Raw genomic sequence first — 24,470 nt, 5'->3', positions numbered from 1 at the left:
TTTTCCATTTCAGCAAACATTTACCTCCCCAAGTCTCAGGTCCTGTACTAGAGAAAAGGGAGAAAAATTTACTTTTTTTTTTTTTGAGACAGAGTCTTGCTCTGTCGCCTAGGCTGGAGTGCAATGGCGTGATCTTGGCTCATCACAACTTCCGCCTCCTAGGTTCAAGCGATTCTCCTGCCTCAGCCTCCCAAATAGGTGGGACTATAGGCGCATGCTGCCACTCCTGGCTAATTTTTTGTATTTTTTAGTAGAGATAGGGTTTCACCATGTTGCCCAAACTGATCTCAAACTCCTGAACCTCGGCCTCCCAAAGTGCTAGGATTATAGGCATGAGCCGCCTTGCCTGGCCCGTAAAATTTACTTTCACAACCAGAGTAGTTCATTGTCACCCCATCCAAATTATCCAAGACAAATTTATAAACCAGATTTCCAACTTGTTGGTTTGCAATAAGAGATATTCCTGGCATGATAATTAGTTATTTTCACCTACCAGGTGGAAGATCTGTTCAGGAGACTAAATGCTCATTCTGAACATCACTTGGGAAAAAAAAAAAAAGAACTAGTCGCCAGGAATAGATCCTGTCCAGGGTTGCCTGGATTGAGCTAATTCAGTCTTCTGTGTATTTCATTGTGTGTTACGTGTGCCTCAATAACAGGCTGTCACTTTCTGCTTGAGAAACACGAACACTCGTTACTCCCAGTTATTTCGTGAGTCTTTCCTGGTAGTTAGACATGCCCGTCCTGCCATCTTCAGCCTCAGATGCCATCTTCAGGCCCAGATATAGTGCCTGTGGGTGGGACTCCTAAAGGTTCTGGAATCTGGTGGTCCAGCATGTGAGTCCTGACCCTGCCACTCCTTGTAACACATGCAAAACCATGTAACTTACAATTCTTCTTCTATAACTGGGACTGAGGCTATTCCCAAGGAAATTCGTGGAGTGGGCTTGCCTACGGCTACACAGGGCGATGAGTACATGGATCACCCCAACATGGATTGGGTTGGAAACCCATCAGAAATTGTATGAATGGGGAAAGGACTGATAAAATGTGGGGTCTGGAAATGGTGAAAAAGTCCATAGCAATCAGAGGAAGGACTTTCAGCTTCTTGGGAGGATCTCAGAACTTTGCTGTTCAGTTGAACCAAGAACCTGGATGGGATGCTGATTGATTTGAATTTTATGTAAAATAAATATGCAAGAGTGGGTATTTCTAAGGGGGAAAAGAACGGGATTGGGGTTAGGGGAAGAGAAGATAAACAAACAAAGTAAAAATAAAAAAGCAAAAGAGGATTTATGTGTGGTGCTAAAAGTCACAAGCTGAGGTTTATGACTAATTCAATTCTATGCATCTGAAGTCCAGTGTAAGGAGATTAAGTAAAAGGAGGATAACATCATAGGGCTGAGATTACAAACAAACAAACAAACAAACAAACAAACAAAAAACCCAGGACAGTCCTCGTGCAGGGGTTCAGTCAACATTACAGCCATTCCTTCTTTCTTCGTCTTTCTCCAAGTTATATCTGCTTTATGCTAGTTACTTACTGATCGTATTTCAGGAGCCAACTGAACTTCATAAACCGTGAACAAATCATGACCTGGGATCATGAGTTGTGGGCTCCATTTCTTGGGTGGGGATTCCTTTTGTCATTAGTTTTACAAAGTAGGAGGTCACAGGACAAGATTCTTACAGTAATGAGGTAAGAATCCCCCAACTTTTCAGACAAGGCCATGGAGGCCTATATGGGTAAATAACTTGGCTGAATTGGGAAGCTGGTCCGTGGAAGATCATGGCCTTGGTCATGTATTAAACATTCTTGGAGTACTTGCTACTGTGAGGCACCCCACTGGGTGCTGGAGATATAGAGGTGAGTAAAACGTAATCAGGGCCCTCCAAAGGTTTGAGTCTACTGGGGAGACAGAATAGAAAACTCAACAAGTACAAAATGCCTCCAAGTGTTACAATGGAGGTTAAGAAAGTGTGTACTGGGTGCTATTAAGGCCCAGCAACCACACCCCTAATTCACCCAAGGGGTCAAGGGAACTCCATTGAGGAGGTGACACTTGAGATGATCTTGCAGCTTGAGAAGAAAGGGCTTGGGAAGGAGTGTGCACCAGGCAGTGGAAAATGCATGGGCAAAGGCACAGAGGTTGCCCTTTTAGAAGCTGTAGGTGGTTTAGCGTGGTTGAGAAGGTTTACACTGATACATGGTGGAATGCAAGGAGAGACAGGAACTGGCTTGTGAACCTGGAAGCTTGTTATCTAGGTGCATGGTTCCCAAACTGTTGGGTGCATAAGAACCCCCTGGGGCTAGGATGACTGTATAGTTTACTGCATAGTCCAGTCGGTGAACTGTATAGTAGAACACACACACGTTTTCTTAAAAGTGAAAAGGGAACTTAAAAGCATGACTCTGGGGCAATATGCTCAAACAAGGACTGTCCTGGTTAACTGACACATTAATTAATCGACCACATTTATGTGAATCTATTTCTGGACTCTCTGTACAATTCCATTGGTCTTTGCTTAATTTTGCCCATAGATTTAGGGGAAGACGATTTAGGGGAACAATGAGCTCTTCAACTCAAAACTTCCTAACCAGAGGCCACAGAAAGTCTGGGGCTGCCCTGGTCGCTGCATCTGAGCATGAACTTCCATCCCATGACCCACCCCTTCCCCATCTCGAGCATACATGAGCTCACACTGAAACGTCTGTGGGATCGAAACTGCAGGCTGGCTTTAGAAGGAACTGTGGGATCGAAACTGCAGGCTGGCTTTAGGAGGAACTGTGCAAGTTTGGGCCGTTCCTATGAGTGACCGCAGTACAGTTCTTTGTGGTTCCTAAATTAGAAGCTTGTTTTCTGTTGTTCTGTTGTGGACCAGCTGAGTGTGTGTGTGTGAACGAATGTGCGGAAGGTCTTTGTGTTTGATGGTGAGCATTTGTATATGCTCGGCTATGGGGTTCACCAACTAGGAAATTGGCATCTGCAGGTAGGTCTTGCACACTTGCCTGGAGATACGCAGAACCCCTTTGTGGTCTTCTGAGTCTTATCTCCGATGCGTTCTGGAATTTCCAGGAAGGAGGAGAATGCACAGGGGACTTGTTGAAAGAACTTTGGATTCAGAGCACAGAAAGAAAGCATGGGGAGGGAGAAAGTCTGTTCTTTTATCTTTTTATTATTATTATTATTATTATTATTATTATTATACTTTGAGTTCTAGGGTACATGTGCATAACGTGCAGGTTTGTTACATATGTATATTTGTGCCATGTTGGTGTGCTGCAACCATCAACTCGTCAGCACCCATCAACTCGTCATTTACATCAGGTATAACTCCCAGTGCAATCCCTTCCCCCTCCCCCCTCCCCAGTCTGTTCTTTTATCTTCATGGGCCTCATTCGACCAATAGAATCAGAGAGTAAACTGCTTAAAAGCAGGGTGTTTGGGAGCAAAATGATCGGAGCTTGAACTCTGATTTTGCCACTTGCTAGTTTTTTGGTCTCAGATAAGTTACTTGTCTTCTCTAAGCCTTAGTTTCCTCATCTGCAAAACTGGGATAATAATTGTGCCTTTCGGCTGAGCAGAGTGGCTCGTGCCTAATCCCAGCACTTTGGGAGGCAGAGGCAGGTGGATCACCTGAGGTCAGGAGGTCGAGACCAGCCTGGTCAACATGGTGAAACCCTGTCTCTGCTAAAAATACAAAAATTAGCCTGGCAGGAGCAGTGAGGCTCCTCCATATTTCATTTTTGGCACTAGGCTTCCGTCCCCGTTAAGGCTCACTCAGTCCTCTTCAGATGGTGAGCACAGCCTTGGCTGAGTTCTGCTCCCGCTCAGGCCTGCTTGCCAGTGCCCACTGTCCTCGAAGTTGCCTGAGTGAACCCCACGGCCGTGGCTGCTGGGATGCCCAAACATCTGTCTGTGCCGGGGGTATGATCTCCAAGCGAGCCCGGGTCCCTGAGGTCCAGAGGGGCCACACTGTGTCCTTCCTCCCCTCTGGAATTATGTTTTGTCCCTGGGCCTTGAGGCTGGGTTGCTTGTGCCTCTAGAACGAGAGAGAGAGAGAGCTGGTGAGGATGGCTCTGTCTAGGCTGAAGAAACTCTACCTTAGTTGCTAATCCAGCATGGTCGCTTCTGATCAGCTCCACTTCAGGGATGCCTCTGAGATTTCCAGTTTGTCTATTGTTTCTTGAGTAAGAGTCCTGCCCTTAGGGCAAATTCCTATCCATTCCCTCTGAAGCAGGAGTCTGAAGGGTAATGGTGCAAGAATTCACTGTCTTGTCTCACCACCGCCAAAGACACAGACATGGCTTCTGTTTGTAAGTCCCTATTGTAACCATCCAACAGGTTCACGTTGCCCGCTGCCTAGATGGAGCCCATATATCTAGACAAGAGAATTGCAATAGAGAAAGAGTAATTTACAAAGAGCCGGCTGTGTGGGAAACCGGAGTTTTATTGTTACTCAATCAGTTTCCCATTTAGGGATCAGAGTTTTTAAGAATCATTTGGTGGGTGGGGAACAGCCAGTGAGTCGGGAGTGTTGGCTGGTTGGGTCAGAGATGAAATCATAGGTAGTTGAAGCTGTCTTGCATTGAGTCAGTTCGTAGGTGGGGGCCACAAGCTCAGATGAACCAGTTTATGGATCTGGGTGATGCCAGCTGATTCACTGAGTGCAGGGTCTGCAAAATGTCTCTAGCACTGATCTTTGGTTTACAATAGTGATGTTATCTCCAGGATCAATTCCGGGAGGATCAGAAACTTGTAAACCATGAATCTCTTGTAAACCGGAATCTCCTAAACCGTAATTTCTAATCTTTTGGCTAATTTGTTAGTCCTACGAAGGCAGCCCAGCCCTCAGGCAAGAAGGGGGTTTGTTTTGGGAAAGGCCTATTATCATCTTTGTTCTAAGCTATAAATTAAGTTCCTCCCAAAGTTAGTTCAGCCTATGCCCAGGAATGAACATGGACAGCTTGGAGGTTAGAAGCAAGGTGGAGCTGGTTAGGTCAGCACTCTTTCACTGTTCCAGTTATGATTTCGCAATGGCAGTTTTGTTACTGGAAAGGGGTCCCGATCCAGACCCCAAGAGAGGGTTATTGGATCCTGTGCAAGAAAGACTTCAGAGTGAGTCTATAGAGTAAAGTGAAAGAAAGTTTGTTAAGAAAGTAGAGGCATAGGCCAGGTGCAGTGACTCACGCCTGTTATCACAGCACTTTGGAAGACCGAGGCAGGTGGATCACCTGAGGTTGGGAGTTTGAGACCAGCCAGCCTGGCCAACATGGTAAAACCCTGTCTCTACTAACAATACAAAAATTAGCTAGGCGTGGTGGCGCACCTGTAATTCCAGCTACTTGGGAGGCTGAGGCACAAGAATTGCTTGAACCTGGGAGACAGAGGTTGCAGTGAACCGAGATTGCACCACTGCACTCCAGCCTGGGTAAGAGAGTGAGGCTCGAAGACTCTAAGCACAATTAGGAATGCTTCTGTTCTCAAGGGTCACTTCAGTAAACGTTATCAATCTGTTCTCTTAACCGTAAACATCTGGAGGCTAGGAATACCTTTCTTTCCAGGAATGCAGCGTAGCAAGTCCTGGCCTCATTTTGCTAGCCCTCACCCAAGGTGGAGTTGCTCTGGTTTCAACACCTCTGACAGTTTCACTATTAAATGTTTCTTTCTAAGGAACAGGGTATGTTGGCTTTCTTTGGCCTTTCAGCTTCCTCAGACTTTGGGATAGATTTGCACAGACCTGCCCACTGTGAAACAGGCTCTATCAGCTGCTGCCTGTAGCCATCTTTCCTCTGGCTCAGGCCCTATCCGGGGAGCAGGAACTTTGACCTCTGGTGGCTTCCAGGCTCCTTTTCCCCAGTGTAAATGGACACTTGGAGTTGGCCTGCTTCCTGATTCATCAGACATGACTGGACATGTATGAACCCCAGCCCTGGACAGTCTGAGCTGGGATCTCTGGTACTTTTGTATTAAGTGGTGGTCCAGGGACGAATGTCAGAACCACCTATTACTGTAGCACAACTAGTGTCTCGACCTAGTTCCATGGGCATGCCTGGGGGCTGCTACACCATCTCACAAGCTTTTGGAAGGTCATTATCAGCTGAATGCTGATCCCTGCCTCTGGTTGCCGAGTGGACGGACATTCGCTCATTCGTCTCTTCACATAGCCCACATTTACTGAGCACCTGCTCTGAGCCGGTCACTGTACTCACTGCTGGGATATGAAGATGAGTCAGACACTGCGCCTGCTCTGGAGTGGGGTTTCTGTTCTTATTGGAGAGGGGAACATAGATAACCTCACTCTGGCTTCTGGTTGGGCTCAGGTTGTCGATGGAGGAAAATGACTGAGGCAAGTCTCAATCATTTTAGAAGGTTTATTTGCCAAAGTTAAGGAAACGTGCCTGGGAGACAGGTCTATACCTTTCTCTGAAGATGATTTTGGGGGCTTCAATATTTAAAGGGGAAAGGGCGGGATATTGAGAAACACACAATTTTCTTGTGAGAGGGGAATTCGGGAAAATAGCCATTCATGCCTTTGTCTGGCTCAGTGAATCTGCATTTTTACCTAAGATCACGTAAACAACAGGGCAGAGGAAACAGTCAGATATGCGTTTGTCTCAGATGGGCAGAGGGATGACTTTGAGTTCTGTCCTGTGTCTCGCACCTGCGAAGATAAGCTCTCAGTTTACATTGACATGGTGAAAGTTAACAGTAACGCTTTAGGGTAAAGATCACAATGTGAGGGAGGTTGGTAGCCTGTCATCCTTGTCACCATCTCATTTAGGAACCAACATGGGAGGTAGGTTTGCATGACTCAGTTCCCCGCTTGATTTTTTTCCTTTGGCTTAGTGAGTTTGGGGTCCCAGGATTTATTTTCCTTTCAAGGAATGGCAATGGGCAGCACCAACAGGAGAAAGGAAGGCAGGAAGAAAGAAAGGTGAGCGTTTCTCCTGCCCAGGTGCCACCCTGCTGGGCTGGAATGTCTGTTTTCCTCCTTTGAGGGCCACAGGCCCTGTGGCATGGTCCTGTCCTACAGTTCCTGTGGGTTCTGGTTATTCTTGACACCTCTCCCTGCCTTAGACTTAGAGGTGTAGTGGCTCCGCTGCTGTTGCTAGTCCTGTGTTTTTCTCTATCTCTTGTTGATTTCACTTAACTCTTTCCTTCTCTTTGTAAATTTCCCCTGCATTGGATTATCCTGTTATACCAACTGAGCCTGCCATTGGTCCACTCCCAGGATCCTGATGGAATCATGAGCTCTCCTCTGTATACACGGCCGCCTTTACTTAGTAGACGCCCAGTAAATGACTGTCCAATTAATAATAATGTAACATGTTAGGGGCTGTGTCAGCAATTTTTGGGTAAGATTTGCCCTCCGAACATCCAACTTCCGGTTCTGATGTCAGATAAATCTGCTGGATCAGTATATTTGAAGACACAATGATACATAAAAATGTGACTTGTCTGTTTTTGGAAGTTGTAGTCTCTTGAGAAACTGGGTGCCCTGTGACGCTAATTATTATGAGAATTAAAGCCACAAAGTTTCTGTTGTTATTAGCAATTTTCCTGTCTCCAGTTTCTGCTTTTTCTGAACAGCTCTATATTTAAACGTTGATGCAATGGAAAAACAAACAAAACTGAGGTATAGAAAAGAGAGACGCAAGGGAGTAGTAAGAAACATGAAAGCTGGTTTCAGTCCAGCTGACAGAAGCTCCCCAAATGTTGGCAGATGAGGCAGAGAGAGCAAACAGACACAGTGACACTTCTGCCCCTCCTGACATCCTGGGTCCGGGGAAGGGGGCAGCCGGGGGGTGGCGCTGGTGGGAGCATGACGAGCAGCAGGCCTGGTGGCTGCGGAAGGGGAGGTGGGTGGGGCTGGGGGGCACTGGGGAGAGGACGAGGGAATCAGAGGGATGACTAGAGTTTCAGGCTCCAGCCTCAGATGGGTGGTCTCTGCTGATAACAACCAGAGGCCCAAGGAAAGCCACCAAGCCAGGCCTGGTAGTCCAGAAGGCACAGAGGCAACCCAGGGTGTAGTGGGGAACCCCTCCAGGGCCAGGCGAAGTCTTGCTCAGCATGAGGTCTGCAGCTGGAAACACAAAGTAGGTCTCACACTTAACAGGGCCTCCGTATGTGGCAGCAGGCTGCACAAATGGATTCGAGTTGCTCTGAACATTAGAGAAGCCAAGTGCGGAAAGGAATGCAGGGGCTGGGTCAGGTGCGGTGGCTCACGCCTGTAATCCCAGTGCTTTGGGAGGCTGAGGTGGGTGGAACACCTGAGGTCAGGAGAGGAGCGCCGTGCACCATCAAGACAGCCCTGGCACATGCTTTTTCACACTGACCACAGAGAACGCCAGCAAGGAAGATGTGGCTGTGTGCTGGTGTGCAAAGAGAGACGTTTTCAAGCACTCACGGGACATGAGATGATTGCTGTTTTGTCATGTGGGAGTGTCCTGTAACCCCCACCCGCCTTCCCAAAGAGCACATACTGTGTCTGAGAGCTGGTGTGTGTGTGCACACGTTCTGCAGGCTCCTCCTCTATTCTAGTATCAGAGTCATATCTCTCTCATCTGTTTCTTTTTTTTTCTTTTTTTTGAGGTGGAGTTTTGCTCCTGTCGCCCAGGCTGGAGTGCAATGACACAATCTCAGCTCACTGCAACATCCTCCTCCCGGGTTCAAGCGATTCTCCTGCCTCAGCCTCCCGAGTAGCTGGGATTACAGGTGCCCACCACCACACTCAGCTAATTTTTGTATTTTTGGTAGAGACAGGGTTTCACCATGTTGACTAGGCTGGTCTCCAACTCTTGGCCTCATGTGATCCACCCGCCTCGGCCTCTCGAAGTTCTGGGATTACAGGGGTGAGCCACCGCACCCAGCCAGGGTGGGGGTTCTTCACCAGGAATACATAGAAGGACTCTGGAGCTTCCTTTAATGTAGATGCGAAACTCAGAGTGTGTGTGTTTTCCTGCCGCATGGGTCTATAGCTTTTGTTACAATCTCAAGGGTATCCATGACCTCAACTCCCCAAAGCTGAGAACACAGGGGCCTCTCTCTCGCCTTGAATCCCCCAGAATTCGCTCACCAGCCCTGTCTGGTGTGGATATGAAGGTGAAGGAGAGGCCCCAGAGGCTTGGGGCCGGACCTATGGGCTCCTAACAGTGGCATTGCTCATCTCTAACATTCCAGGTCTTTTCTGGAGAGCCCTCTCTCCTGTTCTAGGCTTTGCTTAGCACCGTCAGCATTGTATCCCTTAGTAGCCTGAAATAAAGGGGAGAGAAGCAAATGAAAAAGGAGACCCATGGGGAAGTTATTTGCAGGGACAAAGGCAAGCGAGTCAGCTGCCCAGGGTGGGTCGCGGAGGAAGATGCAGGAGTCACGGGCGTGGTGAGGTGGGTGGCACTGAGGCTCGAAGCCCAGTGGTCGTTCACTTTGGGGCTTTCATCCCTCTGCACAGGTGCTTCCAATGCTGCCAGTTCCTGATGCCAGCGCTCCTTTCTCAGCCTGCTCTCTGCTCAAATTGAGAATTAAAAAAAGAAATAAAAACCACAAATGGGCTGATGTGAGCAGATGGTTTCGGTCATAACCACCAAAACCTTCTTGTTTCACGTTCCTGAGAGACACTGCTCTTGCATAATGCCAAGTCCATTACACTGATGAAGAAAATGCTGGTATTATCTTCCAGGGGTGATGGACTGAAAGTTTGTGTCCCCCTTCTTCCCCCACCAAAGATTCATCTGTTGAAATCCTGACCATGAAGCTGATGGTATTGGGGGTTTGGGAAGTGATTAGGTCTTGAAACTGGACCCCTCATAAACGGGATGAGTGCCCTTATAAAAGAGACCCCAGAGAGCTTTGCAGACCTCTCTCTCTGCCATGTGAAGATGGAAAGAGAAGGCAGTCGTCTGCAACCCAGAAGAGGACTTCGCCAGAGCCTGACCTGGCTGACATCCTGATCTTCGATGTCCAGCGTCTATAACTGTGAGAAATAAATGACTGCTTAAACTGCCCAGTTTGTAGTATTTTAGTTACAGCAGGCTGAATGGACCAAGACATAGGGTGGGCTATTGCAGGGCCCCCTCCTTTTTCTGGACCAGAATGTGCTCGATGGAGATTCTGGGCACCAAGAGATGGAGGGTGGTGGGAGAGTTTCCTTGTTCTTTATTCCCGATTGAAGTAAAATGCTCACACGTAACTGATGTCATGAATTTTTTTTTTTTTAAGTCAATGTCTCACTCTGTCACCCAGGCTGGAGTATGGTAGCGTGTTCTCGGCTCACTGCAACCTCCACCTCCCGGGTTCTAGTGACTCTTGTGCTTCAGCCTCCCGAATAGCTGGGATTACAGGCACCTGCCACCACACCCTGCTAATTTTGTATTTATAGTAGAGATGGGGTTTCACCATGTTAGCTAGGCTGGTCTCGAACTCCTGACTTCAGGTGATCCAACCCCTTGGCCTCCCAAAGTGCTGGGATTACAGGCGTGAGCCACCTCACTTAGCCCATGGTCAAAAATACTAATACTTTTAGTATTTTTTGACCATGACTCACAGTAAGAAATTTAGTTACATTGCAATACTTGTATGCACATGCAGAAAAAAAATAAAAGGCTCAGTGTTTATCATTATGACCTGAGATGTGCTCTGATTGGTCCTGACACACCCTGTTATAGACCAAAACATGACTGAGGCAGGTCTCAATGCATTAGAGGTTTGTTTAGCCAAGGCTGTCCAGGAAAAAACACAGATCACAGATGCTCTTGTGATCACAGATGCTTTTTCCAAAGGAGGTTTTAGGAACTTTGTTTTGAGATGGAGTCCTGCTCTGTCACCCAGGCTGGAGTGCAATGGTGCGATCTTGGTTCACTGCAACCTCCACCTCCCAGGTTCAAGCCATTCTCTTGCCTCAGCTTGGGGGTAGCTGGGATTAAGGCACATACCACCATGCCCGGCTAATGTTTTTGTATTTTTAGTAGAGACGGGGTTTCACCATGTTGGCCAGGCTGGTCTCGAACTCCTGACATCAGGTGATCTGCCCGCCTCAGCCTCCCAAGGTGCTGGGATTACAAGTGTGAGCCAGTGCCCAACCGACTGGGAACTTCGGTCTTTGAAGGGAAAAGAGAAAGCAGGAGGGGAAAAAAGGGAGGGAGGGGAGGCAGGGAAGCAAATTTTTACATTCTTGTGAGGCTCTGATTAGCTTTGGTAAAACTACATTTTACACCTGGAAAGAGGAAGTGGAGGGAAAAGTCAATGATATCTTGTGCACAGCTCAGTAAATCTGCATCTGACTTAAGATAAAGTAAACATGTGAAGAGCGGAAAAAGAGGCCATGGCCCAGGGTTGTGCCCTTGTAGCCATCTGTTTGGGAACAAAAGGAAAACAGCATTGGTGACCCAGTTCCCAAGCTTCTCTTTCCCTTTGGCATAGTGAATTTGGGAATCTGAGATTCCATTGGTCTCTCACACTATTTGCAAGGAAAAAATCTGCTTAAGACCCACAACCAGGTTGCAACCCTCAGTTTGGACAACACAGGTCTCATCATTTTTGCTGCCTGCCAGAAAGAGCAAATCTTCTGTGATAACAGTGTCTGGAGCTCCAGAACGGGTCACGCTCCCCTGGCGGCTGAGAGTGGGACAGGAATGACAGAGGATTTCTGCCTTCAGCCTGTCTCAGAGCCTTGATCCAGCAGGGGAAAGGAGCATTCTGACCTTTCTCCTTTTTTTACATTAATCTTTTTTTTTTTTTTTTTTTTTTGGTGCAGGGAATCATAGGACTCAAACGCAATTTCCACCCATGGGGAGGTCTAATGATAACTTGGTCTCATCTCACAAGGAGGCAAGTTTCTCTCATCTAATTGTGGAGGAAGGGCTGTCCAACAAAAGCAAGTCAGCAGGAATTCCTAATTCAGGGACTTTACGCTGGGGCCTGCACGGGTACTTCTTCTCTGTCAGCATAGACTGTGGTGTCTCACAGGACACTTGAGGTGACCTAGGTCTTCCCTGCTTAAGACCAGTGGCTGCCAGTTTGGGTGTGGTGGCTCAGGCCTATAATCTCAGCACTTTGGGAGGCCGAGGCGGGTGGATCACCTGAGGTCAGGAGTTCAAGACCAGCCTGGCCAACATGGTGAAACCCTGTCTCTACTAAAAATATGAAATAAATTAGCTGGGCTAAGTTTTTAGCTGGTGGTGGGTGCCTGTAATCCCAGTTACTCGGGAGGCTGAGGCAGGAGAATTGTTTGAACCTGGGAGTCTGAGGTTGCGGTAAGCAGAGGCAGAGATCGCACTACTGTACTTTAGCCTGGGTGACAGAGCGAGACTCCATATAAAAAAATCCCCAAAAAACAAAACAAAACGAAAGACCAGTGGCTGCCATCTAAGTCCCGTCTGTGTTTGGAGGAGGCACTACTCCATTTGGCTGTAGTTGGCAGGTCAGTCCCAGCTTGGGATTTTCCAAGTGTCCCTATCCCTTGGCCTCATTGGAAGCACCACATATGCTGTCACTTGCCCACTCCCCCGTTGATGGCATGCAGCGATTTAGTTTTCCTGTTCTTGTTTCCTGAGAGCAAGGCAATGGGGGCGGGGGGTGGGTCTCAGATTTCTTTGAATAAATGTGAGGTGTTGTGTAAGAAACGCAGCCACGTATACATAGATTTTATTATTTTATTTTATTTTATTTTTAAGACGAAGTCTCACTCTGTTGTCCAGGTTGGAGTGTAGTGGCGCGATCTCGCCTCACTACAACCTCTGCCTCCCAGGTTCAAGTGATTTTCCTGCCTCAACTTCTTGAGTAGCTGGGACCACACCCGGCTCATTTTTTTTTTTTTTTTTTTTTTTTTTTTTTTAGTAGAGACGGGGTTTTGCCATGTTGGCCAGGCTGGTCTCAAACTCCTGACCTCAAGTGATCCACCTGCCTTGGCCTCCCAAAGTGCTGGGATTACAGGTGTGAGCCACTGCGCCCGGCCTGATCTTTTTACCATTTCCAGGCTGTTCTCCCCCTACCCTTTCAGAACATGCTCAAAAAGCCCCCCTAAGCAGTGGGTACTGGAGACAGCAGAGTGAACAAGGCACAGTTCTGCTGGGTGCAGTATGGGTGGCAGACAAGGATGTTGGTGATTACAATAACCCGGTCTCCTGGTGGAAATGTACAGGGGACCATGGGAATGCATAGAAGGGTGGCATAGCCCAGCATTGAGATGGGCTTGCAAGCAGGACTTCGTGGACCCCAGTGGGTGAGGATGTGAATTCCAGCTTCTACTGTGCCTCCACTGATGTGCCCCTGGCCAGGAGAGGGCAAAAGACCTACAGAAGAAACTGAGGCACAAGGCCGGGCGCTGTGGCTCAAGCCTGTAATCCCAGCACTTTGGGAGGCCGAGACGGGCGGATCACGAGGTCAGGAGATCAAGACCATCCTGGCTAACACAGTGAAACCCCGTCTCTACTAAAAATACAAGAAAATTAGCCGGGCGAGGTAGCGGGCTCCTGTAGTCCCAGCTACTCGGGAGGCTGAGGCAGGAGAATGGCGTGAACCCGTGGGGGCGGAGCTTGCAGTGAGCCGAGATCGTGCCACTGCACTCCAGCCTGGGGCACAGAGCAAGACTCCGTCTCAAAAAAAAAAAAAAAAGAAAAAAAGAAACTGAGGCACAAAATACAATTTTAAAGAGTTAACTTGAGTTGAAGTGAGAACAGCTGTCGGAAACACACTTCCAGGTTGCCTTTGGGAGCGGTCTGCTTGGCCTTTGTTACAAGCAGGGTTTTTGTTCTGTTTTGTTTTGTTTTTTTGAGACAGAGTCTTGCTCTGTCACCCAGGCTGGAGTCCAGTGGTGTGAACTCAGCTCACTGCAACCTCTGCCTCCCAAGTTCAAGTGATTCTCCTGCCTCAGCCTCCCGAGTAGCTGGGATTACAGGTGTGCACCACCGCATCTGGCTAATTATTGTATTTTTGGTAGAGATGGGGTTTCACCATGTTGGCCAGGCTGGTCTTGAATTCTTGCCCTCAAATGATTGCCCACCTCAGCCTCCCAAAGTGCTGGGATTACAGGCGTAAGCCACCACACCCAGCCTACTAGCAAATTTTGAAAGGCAAAAGGGAGCTAGGAGGGGCTGACACGGAGTTGTCTGATGGGAATTCTTACTAGTTTACAGAAATCACATCTGTTGGTGACTGTGCATTGTTGAGCTCGGGTATGAGTTGTGGCATCCAGTGCGTGGTGTTCACGGTGTTCGGGGCTATGTGGTGTCTGTTCGTCTAGGGCCTGCGTCGAAGGTGGCTTCAAGAGATAATTATTTCGCTCAAGCAGGGAGTGAGAGGTAACTGCTGTCACATCTGAATGCCTCTCTGAGTCTACTCATTTAAAGGGGCTTGCATTCCTCAAATAAAAGGTCCCTTTGCTTTCTCATTACTCCCCATGTGGCCTGGCTGAGGCCACCCCCTCGTGAGGGAGTTGTGCTTCTCACTGCTGAGTGGGGGTGGAAGTCCAGATTCCCTACCCAGCCTTCCCTGACAGCAGCTGGCAGGGGATTGGGTGCCTGGTTACAACTGGGTGGAGGTGGACGTCTAAGCTCCCACTCTGCCTTTGCTGGCCTGAGTGGTGGGGCCATCATTTTTTTCTGGGGTGTTCTGTAGGGTGGAGAACTCATTGTCTAAGTCTTCTGTCTTGCTAGGCTGCTCCTTCCCTGTTTTTTAATTTATTATTTATTTATTTTTTTTCTAGAGAGAGAGGTATGGCTTTCGTTATTGTTTTTCTGTGCCTGTTATTGTTTCTGCATTGTGGCCTCTCCATCGGGGCTGTCTCCAAATCTGGGATACATGAAGAAAGAGAAAACCCAGATAACTCATTGCTACATCGTTCCGTGGACCCTACTGTCTGTCCACCTTTCAGTCCCTTCTCATGCTTGTTTTATTTTTATTTTTTATTTTTCGAGACAGAGTGTCACTCTGTCACCCAGGCTGGAGTGCAGTGGTGCGATCTTGGCTCACTGCAACCTCCGACTCCCAGATTCTAGTGATTCTTCTGCCTCAGCAGAAGAGCTGGGATTACAGGTGCCTGCCACCAAGCATACCTGGCTAATTTTTTGTATTTTTAGTAGAGACGGGGTTTTGCCATATTGACCAGGCTGGTCTCAAACTCCTGACCTCAGGTGATCCACCTGCCTTGGCCTCCCAAAGTGCTGGGATTACAGGTGTGAGTCACCATGCCTGGCCCTCATGCTTGTTTTATACCCAAGATCAGGGCTTAGTTCTACTTGGTGGGAAGGATAGGGAAAAGTCTGGCTACTTCACCTTCCCGGAAATGTTAAGTGTATGGGATGGTTTTAAGGGCCAGGCATACAAGCAGCTCACATTGTTTCTGTGACATCCCACCAGAGAGCCTCAGTGTCCTGGTTCTCCTGGATGTGGTGGAAGTCTGGTACCCCACTCTGGGCCTGGCCTTAGACACCTGTGCAATTTCTTAGATGCTCCATGGTGACCATAGAAACCAGCATGAAGGTGATGATGCTGATGGAAGAGTCCAGGTCCTCCAGTTGCCACCTAGAGATCTGCCTGACTTTCCTTTGTGTCTGATCTGACTGAGAAATACACCTTTATCATGTTAAGCCACTGAGATGTTAGGGTTGCTTGTCACAGCACTATCTATCCAGACCCTAGATCGTTTAAGATCTCTTCTTTTCTTTTCTTTTTTTTTTTGAGACAGAGTCTCACTCTGGGCCCAGGCTGGAGTGCAGTGGCACGATCTTGACTCACTGCAACCTCCGCCTCCTGAGTTCAAGCGATTCTCACACCTCAGCCTCCTGAGTAGCCGGGACTACAGGTGCATCACCACACCCGGCTAATTTTTGTATTTTTAGTAGAGATGGGGTTTCATCATGCTGGCCAGGGTGATCTCGAACTCCTGACCTCAGGAGATCCACCCTCCTCGGCCTCCCAAAGTGCTGGGATTACAGGCATGAACCATCGCGCCCAGCCACAAAACACTTTAAGTGAAGAGCACAGCTGGTCCTTCAAAGGAGCTATTGTAGGAAGAAGCCTGGGGTCTGAATTGGGGGTGGCTGGGAGTCCTCAGGGCCTGTTCCCCTCCACAACCATTGGTGTTGTGTTTGCAGCAAGAAGTCATTGCTGGCCATGCAGTGGAATGTGGGGAAGATGGCTCCAGCTCTTGCTGTAGGGTCAAACAGAGGATCCTGGCTTGGCCTTAAGCTGGACTCGAGGATCTAGACCGGGGGCTCTCAGGAAGACCCGAGGACTTACTGCATTTTCAGCTGACCGAACAAACTCATGCCAGGATCAAAGGGAGGTTGCACTTTGGGAGCAGTCTGCGAAAAATCTGCTCTATTTTATGAAACAGGTTCTGTTTGTAGGCCCTGGTCAGGAAAGAACGCTCACAAGCCAAGCGTGGCCTGTTTGGAGAGAAATCTGTCAGGCTAAGTGTGTGTTTACTTTGGGACCCAGCAATCCTGCTCAGGCAGGCAGAGCCCAGGAAAACTCTCATGCAGGCTCACAGAGGCCGGGCTAGAGCATGCTCAGTGCTGTGCTGTTTGGGAAGCAGGGAGCTGGGGGCAGCCCAGGTGTGCAACATGGGGGAGGAGCTGACAAGTAAACCTGGCACCTCCTGTAGTGTACAAGCTCCAGTTCTAGTCAACAAACTCTGTGGCCCCATGGCAACATGGAGGGGGCTTAAAAACCCAGTGCTGAGGCCTGGCACAGTGGCTCACACCTGTTATCCCAGCACTTTGGGAGGCCGAGGCAGATTGAACACCTGAGGTCAGAAGTTCGAGACCAGACTGACTAATATGGTGAAACCTCATCTCTACTAAAATACAAAAATTGACTGGGCATAGTGGTGTGCACTTGTAGTCCCGGCTACTCAGGGGGCTGAGACAGGAGAATTGCTTGAATCTGGGAGGCGGAGGCTGCAGTGAACTGAGATCACGCCATTGCACTCCAGCCTGGGTGATAGGGTGAGATTCTGTCTCAAAAAAAAAAAAAAAAAAAAAAATTAATTAAAAAAATAAAAATAATCCAGTACTGAGTGAAAAAGCTAAAGCCAGAATGAGATCAACGGCATAAAGCCAGTTATATAAATTCTTTTTGCCCAGGCTGAAACGCAGTGGTGTAATCATAGCACACTGCATCCTCAAACTCCTGGGTCTAGGCAATCCTCCTGCCTCAGCCTCGTGAGTAGCTGGGACCATGGGCGTGTGCCACCATGCCTGTGTAAGTTTTAAATTTTTTTGTAGAGATCGGGTCTCAGTATGCTGCCCAGGTTGGTCTTGAACTCCCGGCATCAAGGGATCCTCCCACCTCAGCCTCTGTGAGCCACTGTGCCCAGTCAGTTATGTAAACTTACACACACTCCTACAAAGCCAGCATGTACACCTGACAATCACACAAGCGTACGGATGTGCACTTATAAGCATTAGAATGGTTGCCTTTGGGGTAGGGGAGTGGAAATGAGAAATGAGATAGAAAGGTCTAAATAGAGAAATGATACGGGACAGGACTTTGCTTGGACTCATTAACTCAACCTGTGGTGCCCTACACAAAGCAACAGTGGAGGCAGATTCACCCGGAAAAGAATGTTGGGGCGGGCTTAAGACAGAATGATGCAACCCAGGTACTGTGCCGCACAGAGGCAGCGCATCGACTCTGCCAGAGCCGGCTTCGCGGGGAAGCTTTACCGGCATCTTGAAGGATATGTAGAAGCTTCAGGTACCAAGGAAGGTGGGTGGGAAGCTGGAAGGGCTTTGACCAAACATCATATATGCAGGCGTGGTGGCTCGAGGGAGCAGCTGCTATTTGGGAAATCAGAAATACTGTGCTTTGAAATGGCTAGAGCAAAAGTGTGAGCCGGGAGGATGGAGGAGACTGGGTCCTGCAGGGCTGTGTGAATCATGCTGGAGTCTGGACTTGATCACAGCTAAGAGGAGACAGTGAAGATTTTACAGCAGGAAGCCACTGAATCATGTTTCAAAGCTTCCTCATTTTCTTTCAGCCGTACCACCAACTTCTGCAATCTCCCCACACGAGTGCCTGGATTTCAGACATGGCTGAGGGCATCATCTCTCTTAGTTTCTGTTTCTCTGGCAGTTGCTCCTTAAAGCTTGCTTGTGTTTTTTCAAGAGCTACCCTGGACTTGGGAAAATTCTCCCCTGAGTCATCACGTTCTCAAAGATTTCACTCACGTTATTCTTCATCTCTAATGTTTTAGTCAAATCCCACGTATTTCTCTCATTTTTGATTGTTTCTCAAGAGGGTTTTTTGGTTTGTTTTTTGTTTTTTTCCTTTTCTTTTGGTAGAGTCTCACTGTGTCTTCCAGGCTGGAGTGCAGTGGCACGATCTCAGCTCACTGAAACCTCCATTTCCTGGATTCCAGCGATCCTCCTGCCTCAGCCTCCCAAGTAGCTGAGATGACAGGTGCCTGCCACCATGCCAGGCTGATTTTTGTATTTTTAGTAGAGATGGGGTTTTGCCGTGTTGACCAGGCTGGTCTCGAACTCCTGGTCCCAAGCGACCCGCCCACTTTGGCCTCCCAAAGTGGAAGGATTATAGGTGTGAGCCACTGCGCCTAGCCCAATAGTTATATAGTTTCCTTTTGTTGGATAATTAGGGTCTTTTACATTTTTCACTACTATATGTTCACATTTTCATTTTTTTTTCTTAGAATAGAATATGAAAAGTGGAATTACTGGGCGAAGAGAAAGGCCATTTTTAGAGTTCTTCTAACTTGCTGCTAAGTTGCTTTGCAGAATTAGAGCACTACGTCACCTACAGACAGCATACGGATTCCACCAGGCTGTTGCCTGCCTTTGCTGAGCATTACCTTGGAAAACCTCTTGGCTAATCTGGGAAAATTTATAATTTTATTGTTTTAGTATATCCATGTGCTTGATTTTCAGTGAGATTAAGTGCCTTTTCTTCTGAATGTCAGTCATCTGTATTTCTTCTGTTGAGAATTGTGGGTTGATGGTGTTTGCCAATTTTTCTCTTAGTTTGAGTATTTTTCATTTTGATCTGTATAAGCTCTTGATGTTTTTGATAATTTTGTTTCAGTTTTTTCAGTTTTGTTGTCTTTTTTTTTTACACCCGAATAATTTTAGTTTGTTGTAATTAACTCCATCTTTGTGCTTGGATTTCAAGTTCTGTGAGCACCACAATGATGTCCCGGTGACATCCGCCCGTCAACCAGGACAGGTTTTCCAGAAGATCTGCCCACTCACCTCTCAGCATACTGGAGGATTTTGATTAAAAAACACTCCCCTTTTTCTCCAGCCCTCTCCAGCTGTTGTTTCCTTTCTCTCCACTTTCCTTCTCAGAGCTTCTTGTAAAGAAATATCTGTACTTTCTTTTTCTTTCTTTCTTTTCTTCCTTCCTTCCTTCCTTCCTTCCTTTCTTTCTTTCTTTCTTTCTTTCTTTCTTTCTTTCTTTCTTTCTTTCTTTCTTTCTTTCCTTCTTTCTTTCCTTCCTTCCTTCCTTTCCTTCCTTCCTTTCCCTTCCTTCCTTCTTTTCTTTCTTTCTCTATTTCCCTTCCTTCCTTCCTTCCTTCCTTCCTTCCTTCCTTCCTTCCTTCCTTCCTTCCTTCCTTCCTTCCTTCCTTCCTTCCTTCCTTCCTTCCTTCCTTCCTTTCTTCTTTCTTCTTTCTTTTTTAATGTAGGGTTTCACTCTCTCACCCAGACTGGAGTAAAGTGGTGTGATCTTGGCTCACTGCAACCTCCACCTCCCAGGCTCGAGTGATTCTCCTCCTCAGTCTCCTGAGTAGTTGAGATTACAGGCGTGCACCACTACCACCTGGGCAATTTTTGTATTTTTAGTAGAGACGGGGTTTCACCATGTTGGCCAGGCTGGTCTCGAACTCCTGACCTCAAATGATTCATCTGTCTTGGCCTCCCAAAGTGCTGGGATTCCAGGCATGAGCCACCGCGCCCAGCCAGTGTCTGCATTTTCTGACTCTGTTTCATCTGTCATATACTCTGCAGTCACGCCCACCTGTCTTCTCTGCTCACCACTCTACAGACATGCCCTTGACAAGGGAACCAACAACCTTACCGTCAGTCAAATCCAAATGCATCTTCTCTTTCTGCATCTTACTTGACCTCAGCAGCCTTTGACTCAGCTGAGCACTTCGTCCTCCCTTCTTTCTCCTTTCTTTGCTTTCAGATTACCTCAGTCAGCTCAGGCTGCTGTAACAAAGATACGGTAAATTGGGTGGCTCATGCAAAATAAATTCATTTCTCCCAGTTCTGGTGGCTGGAAGTTCAAGATCAAGATGCTGGCTGAATCAGTTCCTGGTAAGGGCTGTCTTCCTGGCTTTTAGATGACTGCCTTCTTTCTTTATCTATCTACACATGGTAGAGAAAGGGAGAGAGAAAGCAAGCTCTCTTGTATCTCTTCTATGATTCTATGATTTCTTTTTAATTAAAAAAAAATTAAGAGACAGGCTTCACTATGCTGCCCAGGCTGGAGTGTGGTGATTATTAACAGGTACTATAATAGTACACCGCAGCCTCGAACACTTGGCCTCTAGTGATCCTCCCTGCTCAGTCTCCTGAGTAGCTGAGACTACAGGCTTGCACCACTGTACCTGGCTTGTGTCTCTTCTTATAAGGGCACTAATTGTATTCATGTAAGCCCCACCCTCATGGCCTAATCATATCCCAAAGGCCCCAACTCCAAATACCACCACCTTGGGGATTAGGGTTTCAGTGTATGACCCTGGAGGGACATAAGCATTCAGTCTACAGCCCAGACTCTCCTGGTTTCCTCCTGCATCACTAGGTGCTCCCAGTTTCACTCTCCTATTACTACCCTTCCCCTCCTCCTCCTCCCATCCCTCCTCCCCCTCCCCCTGGCCCTCCCCCTGCCCCTCCCCCTCCCCTTCTTCTTCTTCTTCTTCTTCTTCTTCTTCTTCTTCTTCTTCTTCTTCTTCTTCTTCTCCTCCTCCTCCTCCTCCTCCTCCTCCTCCTCCTCCTCCTTCTCTTCTTCTTCCTCATCCTCTTCCTCTTCCTCTCCTCCTCCTTCTTCTTCCCTTCTTCTTCAACAGAGTCTCACTCTGTCGCCCAGGCTGGAGTACAGTGGTGTGATCTTGGCTCACTGCAACCTTGGCCTCCCAGGTGCAAGCACTTTTCCTGCTTCAGCCTCCCTAGTAGCTGGGATTGGCACACAGGCGTGTGCCACCACCAGGCTAATTTTTATATTTTTAGTAGAGATGGGGTTTCACCATGTTGGCCAGGCTGATCTAGAACTCCTAACCTCAGGTGATCTGCCTGCCTCAGCCTCCCAAAGTGCTGGGATTACAGGCAGAAGTCACCGTGCCTGGCCTTGCCTCCTCTTCTTTTGCATCTGGTGCACTCTTCTGAATGCCAGCGCAGTCTCATTCTGAGCGTCACCTTCTCAGAGTATTCTCAGACCGTCCTGGGTGGTTCTTGGTCTATGACTCTGTTTAATTCTCTCGGAGCAACCATCATGACCTCTTGTGCCTTGTTTCTGCATTAATTTACTACAAGCAGCTGGGTAGTGGGAGATAAGGGCACAGATCCTGGAGCCAGGCAACCTGGGCCCTCCAATCCTAGCTTCATATGAACGCAATCATATAGCGCCTCACCACTAATGGGTCATAAGGCCTTCAGCAGGTTGATTGGCCTCTCTGTGCCTCAGTTTCCCCCCCTGAAACTGGGGATAATAGAAGTTCTCCCTCACAGGGTTGTTTAGAGGATTAGAATTGCATGAGTATGTGTTTAAAAATTAACTGCTAAGAAGGTTCCTGAAGGGTGCAGCCTCCTCCAGCTTATGTCTTTGAGAAACAGGATACTTTTCCCATTCTTGGCAGAAATATACTCTAAGTCTTTATAAATTGATTAATTTAGGAGCATCTTTTCTATATACATTAATATGGCACATCGCTGCCCTCTTTATGAACTTCTCCCTTTTATAATTCTCTACTATTCTAATTATATCAGAAGTAACCTTAAAGCTGGTAAGAATCGTCTTTTAACTTGCTCACTTCGCTTTTCTATGGAGGAGGGAATTTCCTGAGCTCTGTGCAGTTCCAGGGGCAGCAGCTTTAGTGACAGCCTGAAGAGCAGGAGGTGAAAGCTCTGGGCTGGGGCAGTCCGGGGAGTTAAGGAAGAAAAGCACGTTGCTGTTGTTGTTCTAGTAGTTGTTGGAGAGGTCAGCGAGAGAGAAGGGTTAGATGTCCATCATGTTGAGTTTGAGGTGTCGGTGGAGTCAGGGTGGAGGTAGGATTAAAGCTGGGACAGGGAATGGAATTGTCCTGTAGGAAATCCCATGTGTGGCTGGAGGAGCTGGTAAGAGCTTCTGCTTAGGGGGCCAGGGGACGTCCTTAGGGGAAAGCTACCTGCTTCTTCTGGGAACCTGTGGGGCTGCACCAAGTGGAAGGCAGGAGAGTGCCAACTTGTCAGGCTGCCAAATGAGGCAGATGGGGCCAGGCGAGAGCATCTGTATCTTCACCAGGGCTAAGCTAGACTCTACCTGGACCCTCCCTCTGGCCTAAGATCACTCTCTAGGTTGTCTCTGCCCTGGTAAATCCTCATGCCACCTAAAGTAGCTTCTATAACCCTCAAGAAGACTAGCCCAAGAGTGCTCTGCTTTCAGGATTCTGCTTCCAATTACCAGTGGGAAAGACTGCTAGTTGCAAGTGGGGAGGGGTCCATCGTCGACGCCAGAGGATGGCAAATTCTTTTTGCCAGGGCCAGCTATTACAGATTTTAGGTTTTGTGGGCTCTGTGGTCTCTGTCACAACTAGTCAACTTGGAATTGTTCCTATAAATTTTATAAAATTAATCAGGGAAGAAGGGAAGGAGAGAAATGAAAACAAATCAAGCTTGCAGCACATTTGGCATTAATCATGAGGTCAGCCTGCTCTCTTACCTGCTTCCTCATATTTGCTGCCTATTCCCCCAGAATCACACAGACCCTGTAGTAAGACTATAGTTCCCCTTAATTGCACTATAGGTAACATCTTAAGCATTGTGAGACATTAAGTTTTCCATTTGAGATATTCTTATCAGGTCTTGCATACCAGTGAAACTACTGATGCCAGCTGGTCTAGAGGAACCCAAGAGAAGCTGATTCACCAAAGAAGGCTGTTTCCAGATCATGATGATTTCATCCATCCTACCTTGACCAATAATGATCCTAATTTTCCAGTTACTTGCCCTCTACCATCCCCTTAAAAGCCCCAGCCCAGAACTTCTCAGGGAGATGGATTTGAGGGTCCCTCCCATCTCCTTGCTTGGTTACCCTGTGACCATTAAACTCTTTCTTTGCTGCAAACCCTGCTGTCTTGGTGTATTGGTTTGTTCCAGTGCAGCGGGCATATGAACTTGTTGGTCCTGTAACAAACTCTGCTGTTGTAGCTTGAAAACTGCCATAGATAATACATAAATGAACATGTGTAGCTGTATTCCAGTAAAACTTATTTGTGCACACTGAAATTTTATTTATTTATTTTTTTTGAGGTGGAGTCTCGCTCTGTTGCCCAGGCTGGAGTGCAGTGGCGCGATCTCGGCTCACTGCAAGCTCCACCTCCCGGGTTCCCGCCATTCTCCTGCCTCAGCCTCCCGAGTAGCTGGGACTACAGGTGCCGCCACCACGCCCGGCTAATTTTTTTGTATTTTTTTAGTGGAGACGGGGTTTCATTGTGTTAGCCAGGATGGTCTCGATCTCCTGACCTCGTGATCCGCCCGCCTCGGCCTCCCAAAGTGCTGGGATTACAGGCTTGAGCCACCGTGCCCGGCCTGAAATTTTAGTTTCAGACAATTTTCATGTGTCATGAATTAAAAAAAAAAAATTTCCCACCATTACCAATGTGGAAATGATCATTAGCTCAAGGGGTGTATAAAACCACAAGGTGAACTGAAGGTGTGGTTTTGGTTTGTGTTCATCTCTTCCATGGCCCTACAAGTCTCATCATTTGCCAACCTGTTTTATATTGACGTCTTTGTCTAGCACTCCCACAGGATGGGAAGTTGTGACTTTGGATCTCACACCCCTATGTAGTGCAACTTAGGTGCTTGTTCTCATGGAACGCTCTAACTCCTTACAACTATAGGAAGCTGAGATGCCTTGATGCTCCCATGAGCCCATCAATGGGGTTTCCCTTCACCCTGTTCCCTGAGCGTAATGACCCTTCATGGATCCTAGCTTTTGGCAGGGGACTCTGCTCCCGCTCCCTGTCTTGTATAGACCTGAGACATTGTCTTCTGCCCCTGAGTGGCTATTTAAACAGCAGCCCCTTTCCTCCGAAGGCCCAAATTCATTTTGACTGGTCCCCATTAGCCTCTTGGTATCAGATCCTGCTCACAGACCTGGCTTTTAGCTCCCTTTACATTTCTAATACCTGGAATTTCCTTTTATTGGATTTGACTCCAGTTTGGCACCAGATGATAGCTTCTATATCGACTCTGTCTTACCAGGTAGTCTGGAGTTTGGATTTTCTAACTGGATTATAGTGATATGTGCCTA

General features: G+C 47.7%; 1 protein-coding gene across 1 annotated transcript in view; it reads left to right on the top strand.

Moving 5' to 3' along the window:
* Positions 1-17,587: 17,587 nt before the first annotated feature.
* The window catches only part of CD300E (CD300e molecule), a 22,973-nt gene continuing 16,090 nt past the window's right edge, over positions 17,588-24,470 (top strand). The window contains exon 1 of the mRNA XM_005584862.5: positions 17,588-17,699. Coding sequence (XP_005584919.3) covers positions 17,591-17,699 — 109 coding nt within the window. The 5' untranslated portion in view covers positions 17,588-17,590. The remainder of the gene's footprint in view (positions 17,700-24,470) is intronic.

Source organism: Macaca fascicularis, chromosome 16, assembly GCF_037993035.2.
Source record: "Macaca fascicularis isolate 582-1 chromosome 16, T2T-MFA8v1.1".
In the NCBI taxonomy this organism is placed as follows: Eukaryota; Metazoa; Chordata; class Mammalia; order Primates; family Cercopithecidae; genus Macaca; species Macaca fascicularis.
This window is presented reverse-complemented; position numbering and strand designations above follow the sequence as displayed.